The 24,400-nt window shown below is 49.3% G+C and overlaps 2 protein-coding genes across 3 annotated transcripts in view; one reads left to right on the top strand and one right to left on the bottom strand.

The window, feature by feature from the left end:
- The window catches only part of Supt6h (SPT6 homolog, histone chaperone and transcription elongation factor), a 40,225-nt gene extending 29,040 nt beyond the window's left edge, over window positions 1-11,185 (top strand). Inside the window, exons 27-37 of the mRNA XM_042694644.1 lie at window positions 545-687; window positions 2,143-2,283; window positions 3,467-3,662; window positions 4,826-5,064; window positions 6,468-6,581; window positions 6,732-6,856; window positions 8,871-8,983; window positions 9,227-9,304; window positions 9,389-9,555; window positions 9,978-10,165; window positions 10,418-11,185. Of these exons, the coding sequence (XP_042550578.1) occupies window positions 545-687; window positions 2,143-2,283; window positions 3,467-3,662; window positions 4,826-5,064; window positions 6,468-6,581; window positions 6,732-6,856; window positions 8,871-8,983; window positions 9,227-9,304; window positions 9,389-9,555; window positions 9,978-10,165; window positions 10,418-10,604 (1,691 nt within the window). The 3' untranslated portion in view covers window positions 10,605-11,185. The remainder of the gene's footprint in view (window positions 1-544; window positions 688-2,142; window positions 2,284-3,466; window positions 3,663-4,825; window positions 5,065-6,467; window positions 6,582-6,731; window positions 6,857-8,870; window positions 8,984-9,226; window positions 9,305-9,388; window positions 9,556-9,977; window positions 10,166-10,417) is intronic.
- Window positions 11,186-13,564: 2,379 nt separating this feature from the next.
- Proca1 (protein interacting with cyclin A1) lies at window positions 13,565-22,626 on the bottom strand. Of its 2 annotated transcripts, XM_042692839.1 has the most exons (5): window positions 22,200-22,626; window positions 16,934-17,020; window positions 14,807-14,939; window positions 14,384-14,545; window positions 13,565-14,299 (listed from the first exon to the last, which is right to left on the bottom strand). In XM_042692839.1, the coding sequence occupies exons 1-5, from the start codon at window positions 22,273-22,275 to the stop codon at window positions 13,609-13,611; spliced, it is 1,149 nt and encodes a 382-aa protein (XP_042548773.1). In that variant the 5' UTR covers window positions 22,276-22,626; the 3' UTR covers window positions 13,565-13,608. The 2 variants fall into 2 exon arrangements, with proteins under 2 accessions (XP_042548773.1, XP_042548780.1); XM_042692846.1 differs by lacking the exon at window positions 16,934-17,020.
- Window positions 22,627-24,400: the final 1,774 nt, after the last annotated feature.

Raw genomic sequence — 24,400 nt, 5'->3', positions numbered from 1 at the left:
GTGCTAGCCTTGAGCAAAAGAAGCTAAGGGACTTTAGTTAGGCCCTGAGTTCAAGCCCCAAGACCACCACACACACAAGAAAATGTAGGTCATAATATGAAAGTCAGAATTGGATTCAAGTTGTACTTCTAGCCTACATGGGGATCTTCATTAAGTGACTCTTCTGGGCCTCATGGTCCCCTAGCATCCAATCAGGAAAGTCTCCTTTCTCAAAGATAGGAAGAAAAGCAATGGGGATTAAGAAGTTCTGTCATGGGGCTGGGAAGGTGACTCAATGGTAGAGTGCTTGCCTTGCGTGCATGAGGCCCTGGGTTCGATTACTCAGCACCACATAAGCAGAAAAAAAAAGCCGGAAGTGGCACTGTGGCTCAAGTGGTAGAGCACTAGCCTTGAGCTGAAGAGCTGAGGGACAGCACCCAAGCCCAGAGTTCAGGCCCCACGACCAACAAAAAAAAAAGAAGAAGAAGTTCTGTCATTACTGGGTTGGTAAGAATGGGTCACCTCTCCATTCTCTGCTGTCTGTTCATCCTCTCCTTTCCTGTAGGAAAGCTCATCATCTGCAATGTCACTGGCATTGCTCACAGGCGCCCACAGGGTGAGAGCTATGACCAAGCTATCCGCAACGATGAGACAGGGCTGTGGCAATGCCCCTTCTGCCAACAGGACAATTTTCCTGAACTAAGTGAGGTAGGTGTTGCAGTGTCATCATCTTTAGTGAATTTCTTTGATTAAATGCTCTGGTGATCTAAAAAGAATCAAGTACACAGAAAAAGAAGGATAGATTACATGCTGGTTTAAGAAAGTCCTTCCCTATGCCCCTGAGAATTTACCTATACATTGCCATTCATTCTGGTGGAGTCATCCTAACCCTAAACTTTCATCGTATTCTCTGTGTATCACTCCAGAAACAAAATGAGAATACATGGGGCTGGGAAGGTGGCTCAGTGGTAAGAGCACTTGCCTTGCATGCCTGAGGCCCTGGGTTCGATTCCTCAGCACTACATAAGCAAAAAGAAAAAAGCCGGAAGTGGTGCTGTGGCTCAAGTGGTAGAGCACTAGCCTTGAGCTGAAGAGCTGAGGGACAGTGCCCAGGCCCAGAGTTCAGGCCCCACGACCGGACCAAAAAAAAAAAAAAACAAAATGAGAATACACATGTTTTTTTTACCTAAAGGATGGGCAGTATCCCAGTATATACTTATTAGAAGGTATATGCAGGCTTCCTTCAATTCTGTTATTTTTTTTCTGTACTCTTCCAGACAGCATCTGCCTTTCTGATGGTCAGAAGCCATTGAAGCCACCTTATTAGGTAGATGTAAAAGAGTTTCTCAGCCTTAACCAATAAAAACATCTGATATGATTTGTCCAAGATCTGAGATAGCCAAGGGATATTTCTTCCCACCGTAGTAAGTCATCCTGAGAAGACTTACATAGATACCTCTTCCCTCCCCTCTCACTCCCCCATCCCCAGTCCTGGGGCTTGAACTCAGGGCCTGGGCACTATCCCTGAGCTTAAAAAAATTTTTTTTGCTCAAGGCCAGCACCCTATCACTTGAGCCACAGTGCCACTTCTGGCTTTTTCTGTTTATGTGGTACTGAGGAATCAAACCCAGGGCTTTGAGGGCTGGCTCAGCGGTAGAGTGCTTGCCTCTCATGCATGAGGCCCTGGGTTCAATTCCTCAGCACCACATCAGAAGTGGCACTGTGACTCAAGTGGTAGAGGGCTACCCTTGAGCTGAAGAGCTGAAGGACAGCACCCAGGCTTAGAGGTCAAGTCCACGACAGACAAAAATAAAAAAAAAACAAAAAAAAAAAACAGGGCTTTATGCATGCAAGCACTCTACCACTAAGCCACATTCCCATCCCTAGATACCTCTTATACTCACTAAGGCAGGACAAAACAAAAAGGGCCTCAGTTGGAACTAGAGAGATATGCATTAATTAAGCATAAAAGAGTAATCTGGTTCCAAGCATCAGCTATGAGTCAAGGAACACTGTGGGTGGTCAAGTTCTCCCTTGGAGGTGGCTGAGTCAGTTTTTCAGACTAGTGCCAAGTATCAATGGTAAAATAAATTTCACTTCTTTCTGAACTTGTGATCTTTGGGACCTTAATGATCAACCTCCTTTCCTCATGTCTTTCTTCAGGTCTGGAACCACTTTGATAGTGGTTCGTGCCCTGGCCAAGCTATTGGTGTCAAAACACGGCTGGACAATGGTGTTACTGGCTTCATCCCTACTAAATTCCTCAGTGACAAAGTGGTAAAGCGACCAGAGGAACGAGTGAAGGTACATAAATGACTTGCCTAAGGATATAGGGCAGTTTCCAGCCACCCCAAGTCAGTTCTCTAACTTCATGCTGTCTCTACCAGACTTTAGGCTGTGTTCCCAGTGGCTGCTGGTGGAGAGAGCTTGGTGGTAGGGTTATAAGTAGCTGGAAGAAGCTGAGAAAAGCATCTGAATGAGTAGCAGCTTTTGTCTACTGCCTTTGTAAAGCAATTTCTGCCAGCTGCCAGCCCTTTGAGAGAGGGCTCCCTTCCTGTGTGGGAAGCTGAGGTTTCAGCAAAGAGCAGGAAGCAAGACCCAGTATCACATGGTGCAAAAAGAAAGGCTCTGCCTGTTCTCCCATGCCAAGCAGTACTGCTTTAAGAGATTTAACAGGATGTGTGGTGCAGCCCCATGAACAAGGCACCTCTGGTTTCCACAGCAGACCTGAGAGACACAGAAGAAACTTTCAAATCATTTCTTCCTAGAGCTTGGCAGTAAATTTCTAACTCTGTCCTAGTATTCTCCAGCCATGGCAGCCATTTACTATACACCCATTAGACACTGGCACTTAGCATTGATGTATGTTGTCTCTAATCCCACAATATGATGGGACCGGAATATCTTCTTTTTTCAGAGAAAGTGCCTTTTCAGGATCACCCAGTCAGTGGCATGCTAGGACCAGATCTGCCAATTTTTTAGTTCTAAATGTTATGAACATGGGAGGACTGTGGACTTAGAAGGCTTGGGAAAGAAATCCCTAATGGAAAGATTCTCAACACGAGAACCACTATGCAGAGTAACTGGCTTTATAGCAAATATTTAGAAGGGCTCAAGTCCAATAAAGTACATAAAAGAGCTGTTACTTTGTTTTCCCTCCAAAGATGGAAGCTAGATTTTGATCATCCATGGAAGCAGTAAGCAGGTAACTTTATGGGAGAAGGAAAGAGTGTCAGTTGATGAGGAAATAAGTTCCACAGGCTTAAGTTGGTTTCCCAACCCAGAGTTGAAAGGTATAGGGTAAAGGCATGGCCTATATTCTTCTGCAAACCAGACTTACCTCCAAATTCATATTCTGCTATTTACCAGCTGGCTAGATTTAAGCAAGCCTACTTGTCTGCCTTGATTTTGGTGTTCTCCTATGTAAAATAGGGCATTGGGCTAGATCATCTTTGTCCCTTCCAGCTCACATGTTCTGTGGATCTAGGTGGGAATGACTGTTCACTGCCGTATCATGAAGATTGACATTGAGAAGTTCAGTGCAGACCTGACCTGCCGCACCTCAGACCTCATGGACAGGAACAACGAGTGGAAACTGCCCAAAGACACCTACTATGACTTTGATGCGGAAGCAGCAGACCACAAGCAGGAAGAGGACATGAAGCGGAAGCAGCAGCGGACTAGTGAGTATACCACCACCACTCCTGTAAGCCTGAAGATCTTGGTAGCTTTCACGCTGTAGGACTCAGGTCAAAGAGTACATGAATATCAGTTTCCTAGTTAGAATAGATACTCAGCTTCAAGGTGCTGAGGCCCAAAGGTGTTAATGAAAAGAAATGATGGATGGGGGTGCTGGGAAGGTGGCTCAGTGGGAGAGTGCCTGCCTCGCATGAGGCCCTGGGTTCGATTCCTCAGCACCACATAAGCAGAAAAAGCCAGAAGTGGCACTGTGGCTCAAGTGGTAGAGTGCTAGCCTTGAGCTGAAGAGCTGAGGACAGCACCCAGGCCCAGAGTTCAGGCCCCACAATCAAAATAAATAAATAAATAAATGAGTTCAGGCCCCACAATTTAAATAAATAAATAGAAATTAAAAAGATTTAGCCGGGCGCTGGTGGCTCACGTCTGTAATCCTAGCTACTTAGGAGGCTGAGATCTGAGGATCGTGGTTCAAAGCCAGCCCGGGCAGGAGAGACTGTGAGACTCCTATCTCCAATAAACCACCAGAAAACCACAAGTGGCGCTGTAGCTCAAGTGGTAGAGCACTCGCCTTGAGCTGAAGAGCTGAGGGACAGCGCCCAGGCCCAGAGTTCAAGCCCCACGACCGACAAAAAAAAAAAAAAAAGAAATTAAAAAGATTTGCTTATGTTTAAAAAAAAAAAGAAATGACGAATGGGTAGAACTAAAACTCAGGATCTCTTCAGTCACATTTTGTTAGTAAGGCATTGTGACTATTAAAGCTTTATTGGGGGCTAGGAAGGTGGCTCAGTAGTAGAGTGCTTGCCTTACATGCATGAGGCTCTGGGTTCAATTCCTCAGCACCACATAAACAGAAAAGGCCAAAAGTGGCATTGTGGCTCAAGTGGTAGAGCACTGGCCTTGAGCTGAAGAGCTAAGGGACAGCGCCTAGGCCTAGAGTTCAAGCCCCACGACCATAAATAAAATAAATAAATAACGCCTTATTGTCCTAGGCATGCTAGGGACCCCTTGCTAACAGTTCATTCACATCAGACCCAGACAGCATGAAAGAGCCTCAGAAACCCATAGTGGGTCAGAAACTAAACCCTGGTCTGTCCTGTTGCTGTTGGCTACTAGCCTATCACCTAATCCTGTCCTCTCTTGCCCTCAGCATACATTAAACGAGTGATTGCACATCCATCCTTCCATAACATCAATTTCAAACAAGCAGAAAAAATGATGGAGACTATGGACCAGGGGGATGTCATTATCCGACCAAGCAGCAAGGGTGAGAACCACCTGACAGTGACATGGAAAGTCAGTGATGGCATCTACCAGCATGTGGATGTGCGAGAAGAAGGCAAGGAAAATGCCTTCAGCCTGGGAGCCACTCTGTGGATCAACAGTGAGGTAAGAGCCATGCCTGATCACCTACCCAGCCCCACTCCTGGTTCCAAAAGCCATGGGAGATTGCTTTCATTTGATATTAGTATCTCAGATGCATGCGCATGCACGCGTGCGTGTGTGCGTGTTTTGCTGGTCCTGGGGCTTGAACTCAGGGCCTAGGTACTGTCCCTGAGCTTCTTTTGCTCAAGGCTAGGACTCTACCACTTAAGCCACAGTGCCACTTCCATCTTTTTCTGTTTATGTGATACTGAGGAGTTGAATCCAGGGCTTCATGCATGCTAGGCAAGCACTCTACCACTAAGCCACATATCGCAGCCCTCATATTCATTTTAATTGTGCAGTGTTAAGTAGTAAAACAGGAGGTGGGGCTGGCCACTGATGGCACACTCCTTTAATCCTAACTACTTGGGAGGCTGAGATCTGAGATCATGGTTCAAAGCCAGCCAGAGCAGGAAAGTCCCTTAGAAATTTAACTCCAGTTAACCACTGGAAAACCAGAAGTGGAGCTGTGGCTCAAAGCAGTAGTGCCCTAGCCTTAAGCAAAAGAGCTCAGGGACAGTGCTCAGGCCCTGAGTCCATCCCCTACAACCAACAGCAACACCCACAGAAAAGGTGAGCCTGGCACCCGTGGCTCATGCCTATAATACTAGCTACTCAGGAGGCTAAGATCTGAAGATCGTGGTTCAAAGTCAGCCCGGGTAAGAAAGTCCATGAGATTCCAATTAATCACAGAAAAAGCTGGAAGTAGCACTGTGGCTCAAATGGTAGAGTGCTTTTCTTGAGGAAAAGGAGCTCAAGGACAGCACCCAGGCTGAGTTCAAACCCTAGGACAGGCAAAAAATAAAAATAAAAACAGAAGGTGGTTCTTAGGATAAGTCGTCAGTTTTGTATATGTTGTTTCCTGTACATTAAATTTTGAAGTAGATTATAGAGTACCAGTGAAGAAGCTGAAATGGGTGTGTGAACACACATAGCAAGTATTTTGACTGTGCTCAGTGAAATCTGGTGAAGTTCCCTCCTGTTCCCAAGTACCAGGGGAGAACCACAGTTAGGATTGAGGCTGTGTCTCATAAACTAGTTTGCCTGGGTGCCTGGGTACAACTCCAGTCCATTGGATAAATTGAGGGAATCTTTTTTTTTTTTTTTTTTTGTCGGTCGTGGGGCTTGAACCCTGGGCCTGGGCGTTGTCCCTCAGCTCTTCAACTCAAGGCGAGCGCTCTACCACTTGAGCTACAGCGCCACTTCCAAATTGAGGGAATCTTGCGATGGAGTGAGGCTTCGCAGGGTTGGGAAATCTTAATCCCCAGCCCCAACCCTGCCAGGGTTTCTCACGGGGAACACTTGATGAAGGACCAAGAGTTTTAGCTATGGATGTGACATATGAGGCCTTCACCTTCTTTCCACAGGAATTTGAAGACTTAGATGAAATTGTTGCCCGCTATGTTCAGCCCATGGCATCCTTTGCTCGAGACCTCTTGAATCACAAGTATTACCAAGATTGCAGTGGTGGGGACCGCAAGGTAAGCCAGGCTTACCTTCCAGGCTCCTAAAGCTGGATACTTTCCCTTCAATGTTAGGAAAGCTCAGGTGGTGAAACAAGTATACATGTGTATGTGTATCCTACCAAGCACATTGCTATCCCAACCTCTTCCCCCTCATTCTACCCCCAGAAATTAGAGGAGCTGCTCATCAAAACTAAGAAGGAGAAGCCCACCTTCATCCCTTATTTCATCTGTGCCTGCAAGGAACTGCCTGGAAAGTTCCTTCTGGGATACCAGCCCCGGGGTAAACCCAGGTGAGCACTGGTGCTGAGAAGCAGCTCCTGCTGGGCCCACAGGAAAGCTGGAAGGGAACATCCTGCTCTGCTTCAGCCTGTCTCCCTTTCCTCACTTACTTGTTCAGAACTGAGGTTGGAGGTGGGAAAGGGGGTGATGATTTAGAGCAAGAGGTGAAAATTTACCTAAGAAAGGTGGATTAGCGGGGCTGGGAATGTGACTTCTTGGTGAGTGATCACCTAGCATGCAAGAAGCCCTGGGCTCAATTCTTCAGTACCATATAAACAGAAAAGGCCAGAAGTGGCACTGTGGCTCAAGTGGAGTACTAGCCTTGAGCAAAAGGAGCTCAGGGACAGTGCCCAGGCCCTGAGTTCAAACCTTAGGACTGGCAAAAAAAAAAAAGGGGGGGGGGTGGGTGAGAGGGGGAATTAGCATGAAAAAGAGTTCTAGGGGACCTCAGTAGCTCATGCCTCTTACAGGCTACTGTTATTACCTAGCTATTATAAAGGTTGAGATCTAAGGATCAAGCTTTGAAGCCTACCCAAGCAGGAAAGTTCTTGATATCCTTATCTGCAGTTAAGCAACAAAAAGCCAAAAGTGCAGCTGTGGCTCAATTGATAGAGGGCTACCCTTGAGCAAAAGGCTCAGGGACAACACCCAGGATTGGCAGAAAAATAAGAATTCTCTTCCCTTCACCTCCTTTTTTTTTTTTTTCCTCTCTCTCATGAGGACTGAACTTTGTTTGGGCCTGGGCTCTGTCCCTCAGCTCTTCAGCTCAAGGCTAGTGTTCTACCACTTGAGCCACAGCGCCACTTCTGGCTTTTTCTGCTTATGTGGTGCTGAGGAATCGAACCCAGGGCCTCATGCATGTGAGGCACGCACTCTGCCACTGAGCCACCTTCCCAGCCCTCACCTCCCTTTCTCAGAGGCATTCCTTGCTGATTGGTAAGACTGGAATAGCACACTGATCTCTCCTTTCTGCTACCTGCTTGGCCCTCCTTGGGACTCCCGCACTTGGCTCACTGATACCGCAATGTACTAGGGCGTGGGCTCTGTAAGGGGAATTTCTGTGTCTCCCGTTCTCTTGTGTGCATGTGACTGTCAGGCTGCCCTTTCTGAAGTATTCCTTTATCTGCATTCCTCTAGTTCATCCTGAAACAGTAGAATCTCAAGTTTCTTAAGCTTGCTTCCTTCTATCTTTTGTACACCCTAGTCATTCCAGCCTTCTCTGCCTTGGCCCTGGCCTATCATTCCCATAGCCCTAGGCCAAAGCATGTGTGTATTTCTGCTTACTTACATCGGTCCACATGCAATGCACTGCTTAGTAAAAGATGAAAGATTTATACGATCTGAAGAGAAACCAGAGTTCAATGCACTGCTTAGATTTTTTAGCAGGCTTAGGGGCCATATAATAAAAGCCTTCTACTCTAGGCCCTACCCTTTCTTGGGCATACCTGTGGAATGCTCCTTTTTTTTTTTTTTTTAAACCAGTCTTGGGACTGAACTCAGGGCACTGTCTCTAAGCTTCTTTTGCTCAAGGCTAGGACTCTACCACTTGAGCCACTGTGCCGTTTGCAGCTTTTTCTGTTTATGTGACACTGAGGAATCAAACTGCGGGCTTCTTGCATGCTAGACAAGCACTCTACCACTAAGCCACATTCCCTGCCCTGTCATTCTTTCTGTGAAGCCTTTCCAGATTCACCAGTATTCTTCAAGAGGATGGAAGCCAGGGTTGTGTAGGGCTTGGAAACATCTATGAGGAACAGTTCAGCAAGCTGGGGGCTGCCTTCACTGAAGCCTGTGTGGTGGTACAGCCTCCAGCAAGCCTTCCTTTGGCAGCCAGTACACAGCAAACCGAGGCTACTGACATCTTGGTCTTGGTCTTGGCTGTGCAGCTGCCCTTCACATAGGCCCTGTCACCTCTTCTCTTCCTTAGCACCCAGTGTGGCTATTGCACATGGTGAACATGTTTCAGTTGGTCTCTCACAGCTGAGCCCAAGGGTATCTGATGTATATTTCCTTCTAAAATTTCAGGATAGAATATGTAACAGTAACTCCTGAAGGATTCAGGTACCGGGGCCAGATCTTCCCAACTGTGAATGGGCTCTTCAGGTGGTTTAAAGATCACTACCAGGACCCTGTACCAGGCGAGTTCTTTTCTCTGACTTCTGGGTTGTGGTGGGAGGGGCAGGTGCAGCCTGACTAAGTGATTGCTGGTCTTCTGGGGAAGAGAGGAGGCTATCATTGCAGCACAGCAGTTCTGTTTCTACTGGGTCCACGCAACTTCCCCTCCTTCTTCCACCCACCTCAGTCCCTCCCGTAGCCCCTGAATTAGGAAGACAGAAATAGGTTTCTTAAGTTACATAACTAATTATATCCATTTCCTACAGGCATCACTCCTAGTAGCAGCAGTAGGACACGGACCCCTGCCTCTATCAATGCTACTCCAGCCAATATCAACCTTGCAGGTGAGGTGCTCAGGCCTGGGGCCAGCGAAGAGGGAAAGGGACTTTCACCTCTTACATGCTCATTTTGTTTCTGTGTATTTACAGATCTGACACGAGCTGTGAATGCCTTGCCCCAGAATATGACATCGCAGATGTTCAGTGCCATTGCTGCTGTGACAGGCCAGGGACAGAACCCTAATGCTACCCCAGCCCAGTGGGCCTCCAGCCAGTACGGCTATGGTGGCAGTGGAGGAGGCAGCAGTGCTTATCATGTATGTGGCTTGGGAGGAGTGTGGGGTAGGAGAGGGACAGGCATTTTAATATACCCACAGACACATACCTCTGGCTGTGTACATGCACAGGGCTGCCCTGGCCTTAGGAGCCATCACTTAACCGATAATTTTCCCAGCCCATTTAACTGGGAATAAAAAAAGAGGCCTGTTCTTCCAGTCTCCTTTGGGATCTTAGGAATTCTCAAGCCACTAGAAACCCAGAGCTGTTTAGGATTGGTGGGCTGCTTTGTGTTGCTGCTACCAGACTGCTGGCCTCCCTCAGCTGCTTAGAACTTCATACTGCTCAGGATTGTGGAGGACATGGAAAGCCCTGTACTGAATCCACCCTTAAAGCTTGCCAGGAATTCAGCAGAGCCAAATAAGCCTAGAATCCATCCCCACTTCTCTGATCCTTTCTCCAGGTGTTCCCAACGCCAGCCCAGCAGCCAGTGGCCACACCACTAATGACTCCCAGCTACTCCTACACAACCCCAAGCCAGCCCATCACCACACCTCAATACCACCAGCTCCAGGCCAGCACTACCCCACAGTCCGCCCAGGCTCAGCCCCAGCCTTCATCGAGCTCCCGGCAACGGCAGCAGCAGCCAAAGTAAGTAAAGGTGGTGGGTGGTACAGGCAGGTTGTTAGTAGATGTCGTGAAGCCATGTCCTCTTGAGAGTCAAGGCCCACATGGTTTCTCAAGGGTACTGGTTTTGAGAACACAGAAGAACTGTGTAAGTATAAGCTTCCTTTCTCACTGGAGTCACCAGAAAGACAGGTATTTAACCCGTAAGTGATGGATGGGCTTTTTTCTTAGTGAGCCCAAAAGAGTACTGATCTCAAAGGCCCTTCTCCCTCCCAGGTCCAACAGCCATGCAGCCATCGATTGGGGGAAAATGGCAGAGCAGTGGCTTCAGGAAAAGGAGGCAGAACGGCGGAAACAGAAGCAGCGGCTGACACCTCGACCATCCCCCAGCCCCATGATCGAAAGCACCCCCATGTCCATTGCTGGCGATGCGACCCCACTCCTGGATGAGATGGATCGGTAGGGGCCCTGCTCCTTGGACTCTGGTCACCTCTGAGGCTGAGAGGCCTGGCCATCCACTGCCTCACTCCCTGTCCCTCCTTTTTTGTCCATAAATTGGCTTGAAGTGATGTTCTCTTTGGTGGTCAGCCTAGATGGATAGCCTTGTGAACTTGAGTTCAGTGTATATCAACAGCAATTCTCTACTGACCACCTGTTTTGGGACCAGGCTGGGAGGGAAATGTGGCAGGGAGGAAGAGGAAGATAAGAACAAGCATGGAGCCATGTGTATTCTACTCCCGATAAGCCATTTTGAGCTTCTGCCCTCACCTGACTGGCTATCATGGGGCAGCAAGCTCAACTCATATGTCCCCCAGACCTTGGGGGGGAAAGGGATGCTATTTATTCAATTTGGGGCAGGAGGGAGAGGAGGGAAAGTATTTCTGGTCCTGATACCAACATCTTGGTGGCTGTCAAAGGATTATGGGGGACATGAGGGAGCAGTGCTGATCTACCAGCCCCTGACTGGCCATCCTTACCCACCTGCTGCTGCCATGCTTCCTGCCTGTCATTTGAATAAACAGTGTTTCTACAGAGCACTCAAAACGGTCTCTCCACCTGCAAGAGTGGCTTCAAAGCAGTTTGCTCCAAAGGCTTCCGACCTCCTCTCCCAATCTGTCAGAGAGGCAAGGATTCAGACTGCCCAGGATCACATCCCTATCCCCTTCTTTTGAGCCTTATGACCCCATGCCAGCTTATGTCTTACTGTGGCGATGATGACCCCTGCTTCTACCTATGAAGGCAGTATGAAATGCTGAGTCAGGGCCTGGCACCTCATAAACAGCTCCTGCAGCCCCATCATCATCTTTCCCTGTAGGAAGTATTTCTGGGTTTCTGGCCTTGCACTCCTTCCCCTTTCCCAGCTGGGCCTTGGTCCCTGATCTCTTAGTGACATGGGTTTCTGCCCCAGTTGGCTCTGTCTCACACACACACACCTAGAAACAGAAGCTGAGGTCAGAGAAGGCTGCTAACGGCCTCCCTTCCCGGCTTGGGCCTAGCAACCCTTGTTTCTGGTCCCTTCCCTAACGCCAGAGCCTATTTTGTTCCAAGTTGATGTCTCTGCTTCTTCACCAGGGCTTCATCTCAGTTTTGTGATTCATTGCTGGGAGAATAACAACCCCTCCCCCCCCCCCCCCCCCCCCCCGCCTCTACTTAGAGCTCCACAAATTTGTAGTTAGAAAAGGCTGTCAAGCCGGGCGCTGGTGGCTCACGCCTGTAATCCTAGCTACTCAGGAGGCTGAGATCTGAGGATCGAGGTTCAAAGCCAGCCCGGGCAGGAGAGACAGTGAGACTCCTATCTCCAATAAACCACCAGAAAACCGGAAGTGGCGCTGTAGCTCAAGTGGTAGAGTGCTCGCCTTGAGCTGAAGAGCTGAGGGACAGCGCCCAGGCCCAGAGTTCAAGCCCCATGACCGACCAAAAAAAAAAAAAAGAAAAGGCTGTCAAACTTGATAAGCTCCCTCTACATTTTCTTCTTTCAGTACTTCTGACTTGGGAAGAGGCTGGCCTGCTGGGAACTCAGTTTTGCACCTTTCAGCACAAAAGTGCTTCAGTGGTCCTAGCAGGACTACACCAGGTTCCCACACCAGGGACACGAAGGTCATGTCCCTTGAGCCATAAGGCCCCTTGGCCCAGGGCCACCTGTAGAGGGAAAGGCCAGGCACAGTGGCAGTGGGTAAAAAGGTTCCACTTATTGGGACTATTACTACATAGTATTGCCTATCCCAGAAGTGGATTTCTTTTTTTTTTTTTTTTTTGCCAGTACTGGTGCTTGAACTCAGCCTGGACACAGTCCCTGAACTTCTTTTACTCAAGGCTAGCACTCTACCACTTGAGCCACAGAGCCAGGTTTTTCTGTTCATGTGGTTCTGAGGAATTGAACCCACGGCTTCATACATGCTAGGTGCTAGGCAAGCACTCTATACCACTAAGCCACATTCCCAGCCCCTGCACTGGGTTTCACCTACCAAACTCCAGGGGTAAGAAGCCCTAGGGTAGATTGTTACAGGATGTTACCAAGAAACAGCACTGTGCCCTATCCCTCCTTCCCTCCCACCTAACTTCCAATGGACTTCTGTGAAAACTAGATTGCCCTTTAAGAAGCTCTGCAGAGCCGGGCACTAGTGGCTCACACCTGTAATCTTAGCTACTGAAGAGACTGAGATCTGAGGATAGAAAAGTTCAAAGCCAGGGGCTGGGAAGGTATCTCAGTGGTAGAGTGCTTGTCTTGCATGCATGAGGCCCTGGGTTCGATTTCTCAGCACCACATAAGCAGGAAAACCCAGAAGTGGCGCTGGGGCTCATGTGGTAGAGTGCTAGTCTTAAGCTGAAGAGCTGAGCGACAGTGCCCAGGCCGAGTTCAGACCCCACGACCGACCAAAAAACAAAAACAAAAACGTTCAAAGCCAGCCTGGGCAGGAAAGTCCATGAGACTCATCTCCAATAAACCACCAGAAAACCAGAAATGGCGCTGTGGCTCAAGTGATAGAGCAGTAGCCTTGAGCTTAAGAGATGAGGGACAGCGCCCAGATCCAGAGTTCAAGCCCCACAACCAACAACAAAAAAAAAAAGGCCCTGCAGCCAGGCGCTGGTGGCTCACGCCTGTAATCCTAGCTACTCTGGAGGCTGAGATCTGAGGATCGAGGTTCAAAGCCAGCCCGGGCAGGAGAGACAGTGAGACTCCTATCTCCAATAAACCACCAGAAAACTGGAAGTGGCACTGTAGCTCAAGTGGTAGAGTGCTCGCCTTGAGCTGAAGAGCTGAGGGACAGAGCCCAAGCCCAGAGTTCAAGCCCCACAACGGACAAAAAAAAAGGCCCTGCAGACCTCAGCCCCTCAGCTTAACTCTGATATGCCCAGGGAGCATGCCACCTCCCACAAGTAGCCACCCTGTTAGAAGGAAAGAGAACAGCAGGAGCAATGAGCTACAGGCTTGATGACATTTATTCTTCACTCTGGTTGCACTGGCCTCAACTGAGATTGGGGTTGGACACTGGGGGAGATTTCCTCTTGGACACTTTCCTGACTGGTGAGGTCTTTGTCCCAGTTTTCTTGGCCTGGGCAGTGTTGTTCTTCTCTCGCTTCTTGGGTGATGACTCTGCAATGTCCTCGCTGGAGGGTTCTTCCTGTCCCCGGTAACTCTCCTCACTCTCCTGCTCTTCCCGGCTTTCTTGGCTGGACTCTCCTGACATTCTAGTTAACTCCCTTGGACTCAAATCTGGAGGTGAAGACTCTGATTTCACTGGACTTTTCTTCTTAGTTAACTTGCCCTTCTTGACTTTTTTCTTTAATTTTGTTTTCTCATCCAAAGTTGTCTCCTCCTCCTCTTTCTCTTTTTCCTTTTTCTTTACCTTCTTGATTACCTTGCTGCCCTGGCCTTTCCCTGTGGGGCTTTCGGAGCGCCAGATAGTAATGGGGGCTGCTGAGTCAGGGGACCCATTTGCTGTACAGGTTTCTTGGTCAGTGGTCAGTGCACTGGGTCCCACCTGAATTGGGATGGGAGGCTGGCTTGCTTCCTCCTCTTCCTCCTCCTCCTCCTCTTCTTCCTCCTCCTCCTCCTCTTCCTCCTCTTCTTCCTCCTGCTCTTCTTCATCTGCCCTACACTCATGGTGGATGGGATGGTGGATTACTGCCACAGAGACAGGCCTGTAACTTTTGCACCTGGGAGAAGGGGGCAGAAGAGAATGTTGACACAAAATAGTGGCAGTTTTCCCTATAGCCCCCTCCCATCCGGCAAGTACTCACCAGCTATACCAGAGCCGCCGTTCCACACAATCCTCATCTGGGATGAGCTCAAAGCAAGGGGTCTGGAAGACGTTATAGCAGGTTGGGCCCCTGTCTCTGGAGCAGGTTGGACCCATGTATTCCGAGGAGCTGCTATTTGTCTTCTCTGTGCAGTCTTTCAGCCTGCCACACACCCAACTCTCAGCCTGGCTTCCACACCTCTGTGACTCCCAGGGGCCCAGAGGGAAGAAGCCAGAGGGACAGTGGGCTGCTGCTAGAGTTGGCCCCAGGCTGCCAAAAGACCTCCCCATTGTTCTTGGAGCAGAGCAGTGTTTACAAGCTAGGTCTGAGCTAGCAGGGTTAGGCTGAAGCTGGAGAGGGAAACCTCCAAGAAAGTTTGGACCTGACTCTACCATGGGTCCCCCAAGGAGAGGGAGCCCTCACCTAGGATCACAGTTGCAGTGGTTGACAGCGTGGAGGTGCAGGTTGTGGTGGCCATAGTTCACGAAGGGATGGATGATGTGCCCAGCACATTGCTTATGTTTCCAGCAGCATCTGTTCGTTTCCTTGTATTCACCTAAAGGTGGAGGGACCTGGGTCACTCACAGGCAGCACAGCATACTACAATCTAAAAGCCTCACTTGCCACCACCCATGCCCCTTACTCCAACCTATTGTGTCAGTAGTGGAAACTCAGCCTAGTTGTCAGCTTTTAATCACTGCCCTGTCTCCTAGCAACTGCATGAAGCTGCCTGCATCTGTAGACTCCATGAAAAATGGTACTATATCTGGTAGGCAGAAGGTCTTTTCAAATGTCCCTGGCTATTCTGGGACCCCCTGCCACTTCCTTTCCCTCCCTTTTGTGGGAGCCCACCATCCTGAGTCCTCCCCTAACTTCTGCTGCCTTCACAAATTGCTCAGAGTTTTACCTACTTCCCCCTCCACTAGATGCCATCCAAGGTAAGGCACTCTTGCCTGGGAGACAAACTCCAGCAGCAACCAGAACCCATAGCTTCAGCCTCATGTCTAGCATCTGATCTGCCCAGGCCCAGGAACCTCCATCTGACTTACCAGCCTCTGAGCCACTCCAGCCCCCCAGCCCCAAGGCTGTTAGTGGTGTGGAAACCTGAGTCCTGGGCCTGATCACTGTGTGGCACCCTCCTTGCCTGCTCCTTGTGACATGTGCCCTGCTTGTGTCTGTCTCCCTTCTCCAAAACCCTTCTTTCCTCCTGATGCATTTTTTTTTTTTTTTGGTCGGTTGTGGGGCTTGAACTCTGGACTTGGACGCTGTCCCTCAGCACTTCAGCTCAAGCGCTCTACTGCTTGAGCCACAGCGCCACTTCTGATTTTCTGGTGGTTTATTGGAGATAGGAGTCTCATGGTCTTTCCTGCCGGGGCTGGCTTTTGAACCTCGATCCTCAGATCTCAGCCTCCTGAGTAGCTAGGATTACAGGCGTGAGCCACCAGCGCCCAGCCCCTCCTGATGCATTTTCTCACTGCTCCATTCTTCCCCAATCTTTACTCATCCAACTCTGCTTCTCTCACTTCATCCTAGAAACACAGAGTTCTCAACCCACCCCAGTCTGTGTCCTTCCACCCCATTAGGCAACACATACCACGTCTGTCTTTTTTCCCAAGGCACAAGGAGAAACTGCAAGTGTGTATGAGGGAGGAGTAACAGGAGGAGAAAAAGGCTCTCATTTTTGCTTATCTCTGGAAACTTTCCAGGGCTGCCCCACATCTCACCTCTCTGCTTAGGACTCCAGACCACCACTGGCAATCCCTCAGCCATTGTGTCCACTGGGTGACTCCATGTGCCTCTCACAGGCCAAGAGCTTGAGGTCTCAACTACCAGGCAGAGGACAAGAGAACTGCCAGCTCTCCCTGGCCTGGTCTCCACAGCAGGAGGAAACAATGATACAGCCCTGCAGGGTGGGCTACTATGGCAACCTAACCTAAAAGCCCATGGCAATTGATCCTTCCTCTATCAAGCTCTTATGAGGGATGGAACTCAGGAGATCTCATGCTGGCTACTAACAAGTATTTAACCCAGGCCATCCAAATGGCCATAAAGTGCCTGAAAGATGAAACAGCAGTGTGGGGTCTGAGGATTTCCCTTCATGCCTCTCCCCTCCCCACAACATCTCTGACCCACTTGGTGACCTCCTTTTTCTCCTGTGCCCTCTGTCAATCCCAGTGGAAAACAAGGGAGGTTTTTCGGGTTTCCCTACTGCCAGTTTGAAACAAAGAGCAGCAGAATAACATAGACCCAGAATTGGAGTCAGACCTGAATTCAAATTTTGCTTTTGTCATTTTCTGACAGATCAAATTACTAGTCTGAGCTTCTCTTCCCTTATCCACAAAATGGGATGAAAGTAGCTATTCTACAGGGCTGTTGGGAATACTCAATACTGCCATTTATAGAGGACAAGATGGGGATGGGCAGCTAGATAATCCCTCTCATCCTCCCCCTCAGCACCAAAGGTTTCCTTCCCTCTACCGAGGTGTCAGCTTTCCCAAGGGAAGCTGACAAAGCAAGGCCCCTTGGGGCCATAGGTTCCCTTGGACCCACCTTCAGAAGAGAAGGAAGAGAAGTCTGTGGTGGAATCCACACCAGCCAGCAGAGGTCCGCTCTCCCAGCTGGGTAAACTGCTTATATCTGAGGATACAGAGTAGCAACAGCTACAGCAGTCCCATCCCCATGCCATTCAGTCACAAAATATTTCCTGAGAAGCTCTGGGTATCAGGGCCCAGCTATATATTGGAAATGCATAGATTTTAAAAAGCTGTCCCACTGCTGGGGGGCAAGGGCTCCTGCCTGTAATCCTAGCTACTCAGAAGGCTGAGATACGAGGATCACAGTTCAAAGTCAGCCTGGCAGGAGAGAGAAGAGGTAAGATGTTGGGAAGCTTCATGACAGTACTGTAATGCACAGAGAAGAAGAAAGCACAGAAGAGAAGCCACCTACAAGATAGGGCAGACAAAGATTATGGATTTCTTGGAAGGAATATCTTTGGAACTGGGGTGATGATTTAGGAGTAAGCCAGAATCTAGATAAAACAACTTATCCCAACAGTGTGGCGTTCAGAGGGGGACCTGGATAGACTTTCCCCTTTTTGTGGCACTAGGGATAGAACCTAGGGCCTTGTACATGCTAATCAAGCATTCTACCACACGCCACACTAACTGTTTACTTGGAAATATTAGACTGAGGATTTGTGTAAGAAAAGGAAGCTTGCCAAGCACCCGCGGCTCACACCTGTAATCCTAGCTACACAGGAGGCTGATATCTGAGTATCACGGTTCAAGCCAGCCCAGGCAGGAAAGTCTGTGAGACTTATCTCCAACTAACCACCAGAAAACTGGAAGTGGCTCTGTGGCTCAAGTGGTAGAGCACTTGCCTTGAGCAGAAGAGCTCAGGGACAGTGCCTAGGCCCAGAGTTCAAGCCCCATGATCGACGAGAGAAAGACAGAGGAGAAAAGAATGAGAAAGAGGGAAAGAGAAAAAAAAAGAGAGAAAGGGGCAGGGAAGGTGGCTCAGTGGTAAAGCCAGAAGTGGCACTGTGGCTCAAGTGGTAGAGTACTAGTCTAGTTGAAGAGCTGAGGGACAGCGCCCAGGCCCAGAGTTCAGGCCTCCATGACCAACAAGAAAAGAAAAAAGAAAAAGCCAGAAGTGGCACTAGCTATGAGCTGAAGAGCTGAGGGACAGTGCCCAGGCCCAGATTTCAGGCCCCATGACTGACAAAAAAAAAAAAAAAATTTTTTAAAAGGAGGAAGGAAGGAAGGAAGGAAGGAAAGGAGGGGAGGGAGGGAGGGAAGCTTGTCAGGGAAGCTTCCCCCTGTACCTCCGCTCCCTCCCCAGTGGTCATGCCTATAATCCTAGCTGCTCAGAAGGTTGAGATCTCAGGACAGCAATTCAAAGCCAGTCTGAGCAGGAAAGTCCAGAAGTGAGGTGGCTTAAGTGGTAGAGCAGTACCAGAGACAGTGCCCAGGCCCTAAGTTCAAATTCCAAGCCTGACACGGGCACACATACACCCACAAAGGACATTTAAGGTCCTTAGCAGGTCTTCATTGGCACTTAGTCATCCTTCTATAGATCCCAGGTCAGCTCTTCCTGTTTTCCACAGCAGGATAAATATTCAAAATTCATTTAATAAATGAATTATTTCAAGCATTTTCTGGAGCATCTTGCTACTGTCCCTCTCTGCAGATCGTGTGTGTATGTGTGTGTCTACCAGTCCCAAAACTTGAGCTCAGGGCCTGGGCACTATCCCTCACCTGTTTTGCTCAAGGTCAGTGTTCTGTTATTTGAGCCTCAGCACCACTTCTAGCTTTTTGCTGGTTAATTGGAGATAGGCATCTCAGAGCTAGGTGCTGATGGCTGGTGCCTATAATCCTAGCTACTCAGGAGGATCTGAGGATCATGGTTTGAAGCCAGGCTGGACAAGAAAGTCTATGAGATTCTTATCTCCTATTTATTTATTTATTTATTTTGTCATGGGGCTTGAACTCGACCTGGTCGCTGTCCCTCAGCTCTTCAGCTCAAGACTAGCTACCACTTGAGCCACAGCCGCCACACTTCCCCTTATCTCCAATTAACCACCAGAAATCTGGAAGTGGTGCTGTGGCTCAAAGTGGCACAGCACTAGACTTGAGCAAAGAGAGCTCAGGGATAGCACCCAGGCTCTGAGTTCAAGCCCCAAGACTAACAGAAAAAAAAAAAAAAAAGGGAAAAAGCCAGAAGTGGCACTGTGGCTCAAAGTGGCATAGCATTAAGCCTTGAGCAAAAGAAGCTCAGGGACAGCACCCAGGCTCTAAAGTTCAAGCCCTAGGACCAGCACAAAAAAAAAAATTTCTCATGGACTTTCCTGCCTGGGCTGGCTTCAAACCACAACCCTCAGATCACCACCTCCTGAGTAGCTAGAATTGCAGGCATGAGCCACCAATGTCTGGTTCTGGTAATTTCACAATCACTTTGGTGCTGCGTCTACATGCATCAAATCTTCCAGCCTGGGGAAGGCAGTCTGTTTTCCTCCCCCTCTAGGTCCTAGACCGGATGTCACCTCTGTTTTTACTACTTTTTTCCCTGAACAGCTCCATTAGGTGCCAATGAAAAAGGTCCAGGCCCTGCCTTCAGTGATTTCTAAGACTCTCCTTCTAAGCCAGACACCAGTGGCTCAGGCCTGTAATCCTAGCTACTTAGGAAGCTGAGTTCTGGGGATCACAGTTTAAAGCCAGCCCATGCAGGAAAGTCCATGAGACTCTTATCTCCAATAAACCACTAAAAACCAGGAAGTGGCACTGTGGCGATGAAGAGATGAGGGACAGCACCCAGGCCCAGAGTTCAAGCCCCACAACCGACAAAACAAAAAGACTACTTCTTTCTTCTAGTCATGTCACCTGTAACATAGCAGTCATCTGGCTTTTTATCATAACCTAGGTCAAAGCCACCTTTAATTTCACAGGAGTCAACCCTACTGGCCTTTTCTTCTCATCTCCTCTGTTACATGGGCTTCCATGACAGATTTTTCCCCCAGCACACACACACAATTCACTGTGTCCCCCATGTTGGCGTGTAACTCACAATCCTCCTGCCTCAAACCTCAGAATCCTGGAATTACAAGCTTATATCCCTACACCTGGCTCTTACTAACTTTTTTTTCTCTCTCTCACCACTCTACCTCTAATACAAGGGAATTAATTCAGACCTCAAAAGTGCTCCAATACTTGAACCATGACTCCTTTGGCCCCAATCCTGGGCTCAAATTCTCCATTCTCCTGTCTTAGCCGCCTGAGAGGTTTATTTATAATTTATAAATAAATCCAGCAACAAGACAGGTTGGAAGCATGGCTCAAGTTATAGAGCTCCAACAAAGCAAGCAAACTAAGCAGTAAAGACCTGAGTTTACAACCTACTACTAGCAAAAAAAAAAAAAAAGGTATACATATATATAGAGAGAGAGAAAGAGATATACAAATTCAGTATAAAAAAACGTGTGTGGGGCTGGGAAGGTGGCTCAGTGGTAAAGCGCTTGCCTTGCATGCATGAGGCCCTGGGTTCGATTCCTCAGCACCACATAAACAGAAAAAGCCGGAAGTGGTGCTGTGGCTCAAGTGGTAGAGCGCTCTCCTTGAGCTGAAGAGCTGAGGGACAGTGCCTAGGCCTAGAGTTCAGGTCCATGACCGGCAAAAAAAAAATAAATAAAATAAACCTGTGTGGGGCTGGGAAGGTGGCTCAGTGGTAGAGCGCTTGCCTTGCATGCTCGAGGCCCTGGGTTCGATTCCTCAGCACCACATAAGCAAAAAGAAAAAAGCCGGAAGTGGCGCTGTGGTTCAAGTGGTAGAGCGCTAGCCTTGAGCTGAAGAGCTGAGGGGCAGCACCCAGGCCCAGAGTTCAGGCCCCATGACCAGACTCCCCCCCCCCCAAAAAAAATGTGTGTATGTGTGTATGCCTCTGATTCTAATTTTTATTGATGAGGACACAATTAGTTCAAAGATAGGCAAGAGTGAGGCCCTGAGTTCAAACGCTAGCACCACATACACTATTAGATAGCAGAGGCCTTTCTGACTCTCTAGCATGTGTTCCTTCAGACCTATTTACTATTGGCTGATGAAACACACATCTGAGCGACACTATGTCTGAGTGACACTATGTCATATGCTCCATAGCCAAATCTCAGTTCCCTATCCAAAATCTGTCCTTCCAGATGTTACCTCTTTCCAACACTTGCCTTTGAGCTCCAATGCTGGTAATTTCTTACCCTTTGATTTTACTTAATCGTGACTCTACAGCCTTTCTTATGCCACATGGACCCTGCGGTCAGGCCTCGGAGGCCTTCTTGTGTGTAAGGCTTTAAACTCTGCTCTGAGTCCTCCTGGCCTGGATGTTCAGCAGTCATCATGCAAGAGGCATTGCTGCAGGATCAGAGGCTATTCATCTTCCACTGACCAACATCCCAACCAGCCCTGACAACCATCAGCTGTTTGTATAGGGGAGAAGGGAAAAAGGGTCAAAGGGAAAGGGATAAAAGCAATCTGCTCTTCAGTCTGACACAGAACAGAGAGCTTCTACTGAAGCAGCAGGGCAATGCTCCTGCAGCAGTGATTGGCTGGGCAGAGGAGACACTTCATTAGGGACAATGAAGGGTAGTAGGTTGAAGAGAAAAGAGAAGCTCGTGGTCTCTTCCTTGATAGGCCGTTAGTCTAAGGACAGAGGCCTAACTCAAAAAACTCACAGGTGGTCCTCATTTGTAGAGAATCTTTCTGGTTCTGTGGGCTGAGACGTTTGCCTTTGAGGCCCAGGTAATCAGCACCAGAGCAGTAGAAAGAAGGAAGGGGGAGAGGGGAGAAGGAAGGGAGGGGGGGAAAGAAAGGGGAAAGGGAGATAGGAAGAAACAGTTCACCCTTGTCTCCTTGGAAATGCCTCGTGGCCCCGCCCCCACCTGAAGGCGATTGTGATGTCTCCCATGGAATCTTCAGACTCCTTCCCACCATTGGGAAGGCCATGGAACTAGCCATTCCATCCCCGCCGTCTGGGGTGGGCAATGGACCACAGGCTCCAGCTAAGCCCAGCATCTCAAAGGCAGAGACTTAGGCCAGAGGCTGCGATGCAGTCAGTGCTGCCTTTTCCAGTCCTGCAGCCAGGAGTTGCAACTCTGTCTCTAGCCTATTGTCCCTACAGATTCTCCGAAACTCCAGGCCTCTACGCGAACTTATCCCCAGCCTGGCCCACAGCCCTGCCTCCCTCATAAGGTCCGGGTCTCCGGTTCCACAGTGCCCGCAGGCCCTCAAGCCAGTCCCCAGCCACGCCCCCAGCCTTCTGCCCCGCCCCACCTTACCGCTCTCGCTGTCATCCCAAACGTCAGACTTCCTCTCAATCCATCTTTTAATCGTTACCGTCGTCCTGACCCACATTGTTCTTACCAAAGTTCTTTCACGGGACTCTACTTTGTAGAGTCCAACCTTAAACCTCAGCCTGATGGAGCCCTCAGCCCAATTATAAACTCCAGTCTCAGCTTCGCCCCAGTCCAGCCCCTAACTCCGCCTCATGTTTGCCTATTTTCCCCGCCCGCCTCCCCCCGGCCCGCCCTAGTCTCCGCGGTCTTCTAGGCCCGGGTCTAAGCGTCAGCCGCGTTCTTCATCCGGGGCCTGGAGTTCCTCCCAGGCACACTCTCTGCCACACCTTTAACGCGAGTCCTCCCCTTATCCCAGGCCTTTTCCTTGGAGGCACAGCCCTCCTCGGTCCCATCCCTAGCTTGTTTTCCGACCCAGCTCAGGGTTCAACCTGCAAATTTTTGCCCCGCCCCTGTGCCTTTGATCCATTGCCCAGTCCCAGCGCTGGCCCCGCCCCCAGCTCGTAGCCCCGCCCCTCCACTGTCCGAGCCTCACTCGGCGGCGCCCTCCTGACGGCGCCCAGCCCTTTCGATCCCGGCCGCCGCCGCCGGGTAACCAGCCCCTGCCTGACTCGCTAGTAGTTGCCTCCACGCAGCCGCATCGCGCCCTCTGCATCATGGTTCCTCCCGGGTGGATCAGGCTCTGGTTGGAGGACCAGCTCTCCCTCCCTCTACCCACAGGCCTCTCCGCGAGTGCTGGTGGCCGAACCCTCGGATGTGCTGGCTCCCAGCCGCCCTGTGACGGCCGATCCCCAGGGCCAACCGACGCTACCCTCAGCGTTCTCTCAGCTCCCGTGGGACAACTCGTCCTATACAACCCAATATCCAAGCTCCGTTCCCATCCGGAGAGCAGAGCAGGCTGCACTCCAGAGTAACTTCAACCCAGAAACACACACGGCATACACTATTGCCATGTATAGTACACACAATGACCCAATGCAATCATGTACACAGGGTCCCTCACACACATGGAACATGGAACTCCCCACACCCCACGCAGAAAACACACCAGTATTGTGGTGTAACCCACACATTGTACAAAGCAAGAATGAGGCGTGAGGTGGGGACATGGATGGAGATCACAGGACAGTGTGAAAGAGAGCTGACTCACAGACATTCCACACACCACACCTGTTTTTCCTCCAATCAACTTTCAAAGCCACTCTATGTCCCAAAGACCTGAAGACAGAAAATGATCATATTTAAACCTTGTTTTCCCAGGGGGTCAAGCTGTCCTGCTTGATGCCTAACCCATATCCATTTTCTTTCCCCCAAACTTGCCTATCAATTCTTCTGAGTTGAAAACAGAGTCTCACTCATGCTAGGCTGGTGCTCTTCCACCCAGCTATACTAACAATCATACAGAACTAGTTTGAAAGGGAAAGACAGGAAAAGGTAACCAAAAAACAAAACAAAACAAAAAGGTAGAAATGTGGGTATAAGCACCAAGCAGAAGGCATCACAGGTAGGGGAGCTGCGACAATGGAACCATTAAAAAGGGACCCATGCCGAGCATCGGTGTAATCCTAGGTACTCAGGAGGCTGAGGATCACAGTCCAAAGCCAGCCCAGGCAGGAAAGCCCGTGAGATTTATCTCCAATAAACCACCAGAAAACCGGAAGTGGTGCTGTGGCTCAAGTGGTAGAGTGCTAGCCTTGAGCTGAAGAGCTCAGGGACAGTGCCCAGGCCCAAAGTCCAAGCCCCACAACTGACAAAAAAAAAAAAAAAAGGACTCAAAATGGGTCTAGTCAGCCGCCTCCTCCCCCCCACCCCCACACACACACCAAAAAAAAAACAAAAAAAAAAAACCCTTGGCTTCTGAGTTTCCGTCTGCCTGAACCCTACCTAGGGGCCAGGGAAGGACAGAATCCATTCAGACTCCAGTTCCAAAATGGCTACACAGTACTCCTCATTTTATATCATCCAGCCCCAGCAAAGGACTCCTTCCTGCAAAATACTAATAATAATGTGCTAATCATAAAAATAAAAATGAAGGGCTGGGAAGGTGGCTCAGTGGTAGAGCGCTTGCCTTGCATGCATGAGGCCCTGGGTTTGATTCCTCAGCACCACATAAGCAAAAAGAAAAAAGCCGGAAGTGGTGCTGTGGCTCAAGTGGTAGAGTGCTAGCCTTGAGCTGAAGAGCTGAG

The sequence above is a fragment of the Dipodomys spectabilis genome, unplaced genomic scaffold, assembly GCF_019054845.1.
Source record: "Dipodomys spectabilis isolate Male_0828 unplaced genomic scaffold, ASM1905484v1 ptg000004l, whole genome shotgun sequence".
NCBI classification, from domain to species: Eukaryota; Metazoa; Chordata; class Mammalia; order Rodentia; family Heteromyidae; genus Dipodomys; species Dipodomys spectabilis.
Note: the sequence above shows the minus strand (reverse complement) of the source record. Positions and strands in the feature narration are given on the sequence as shown.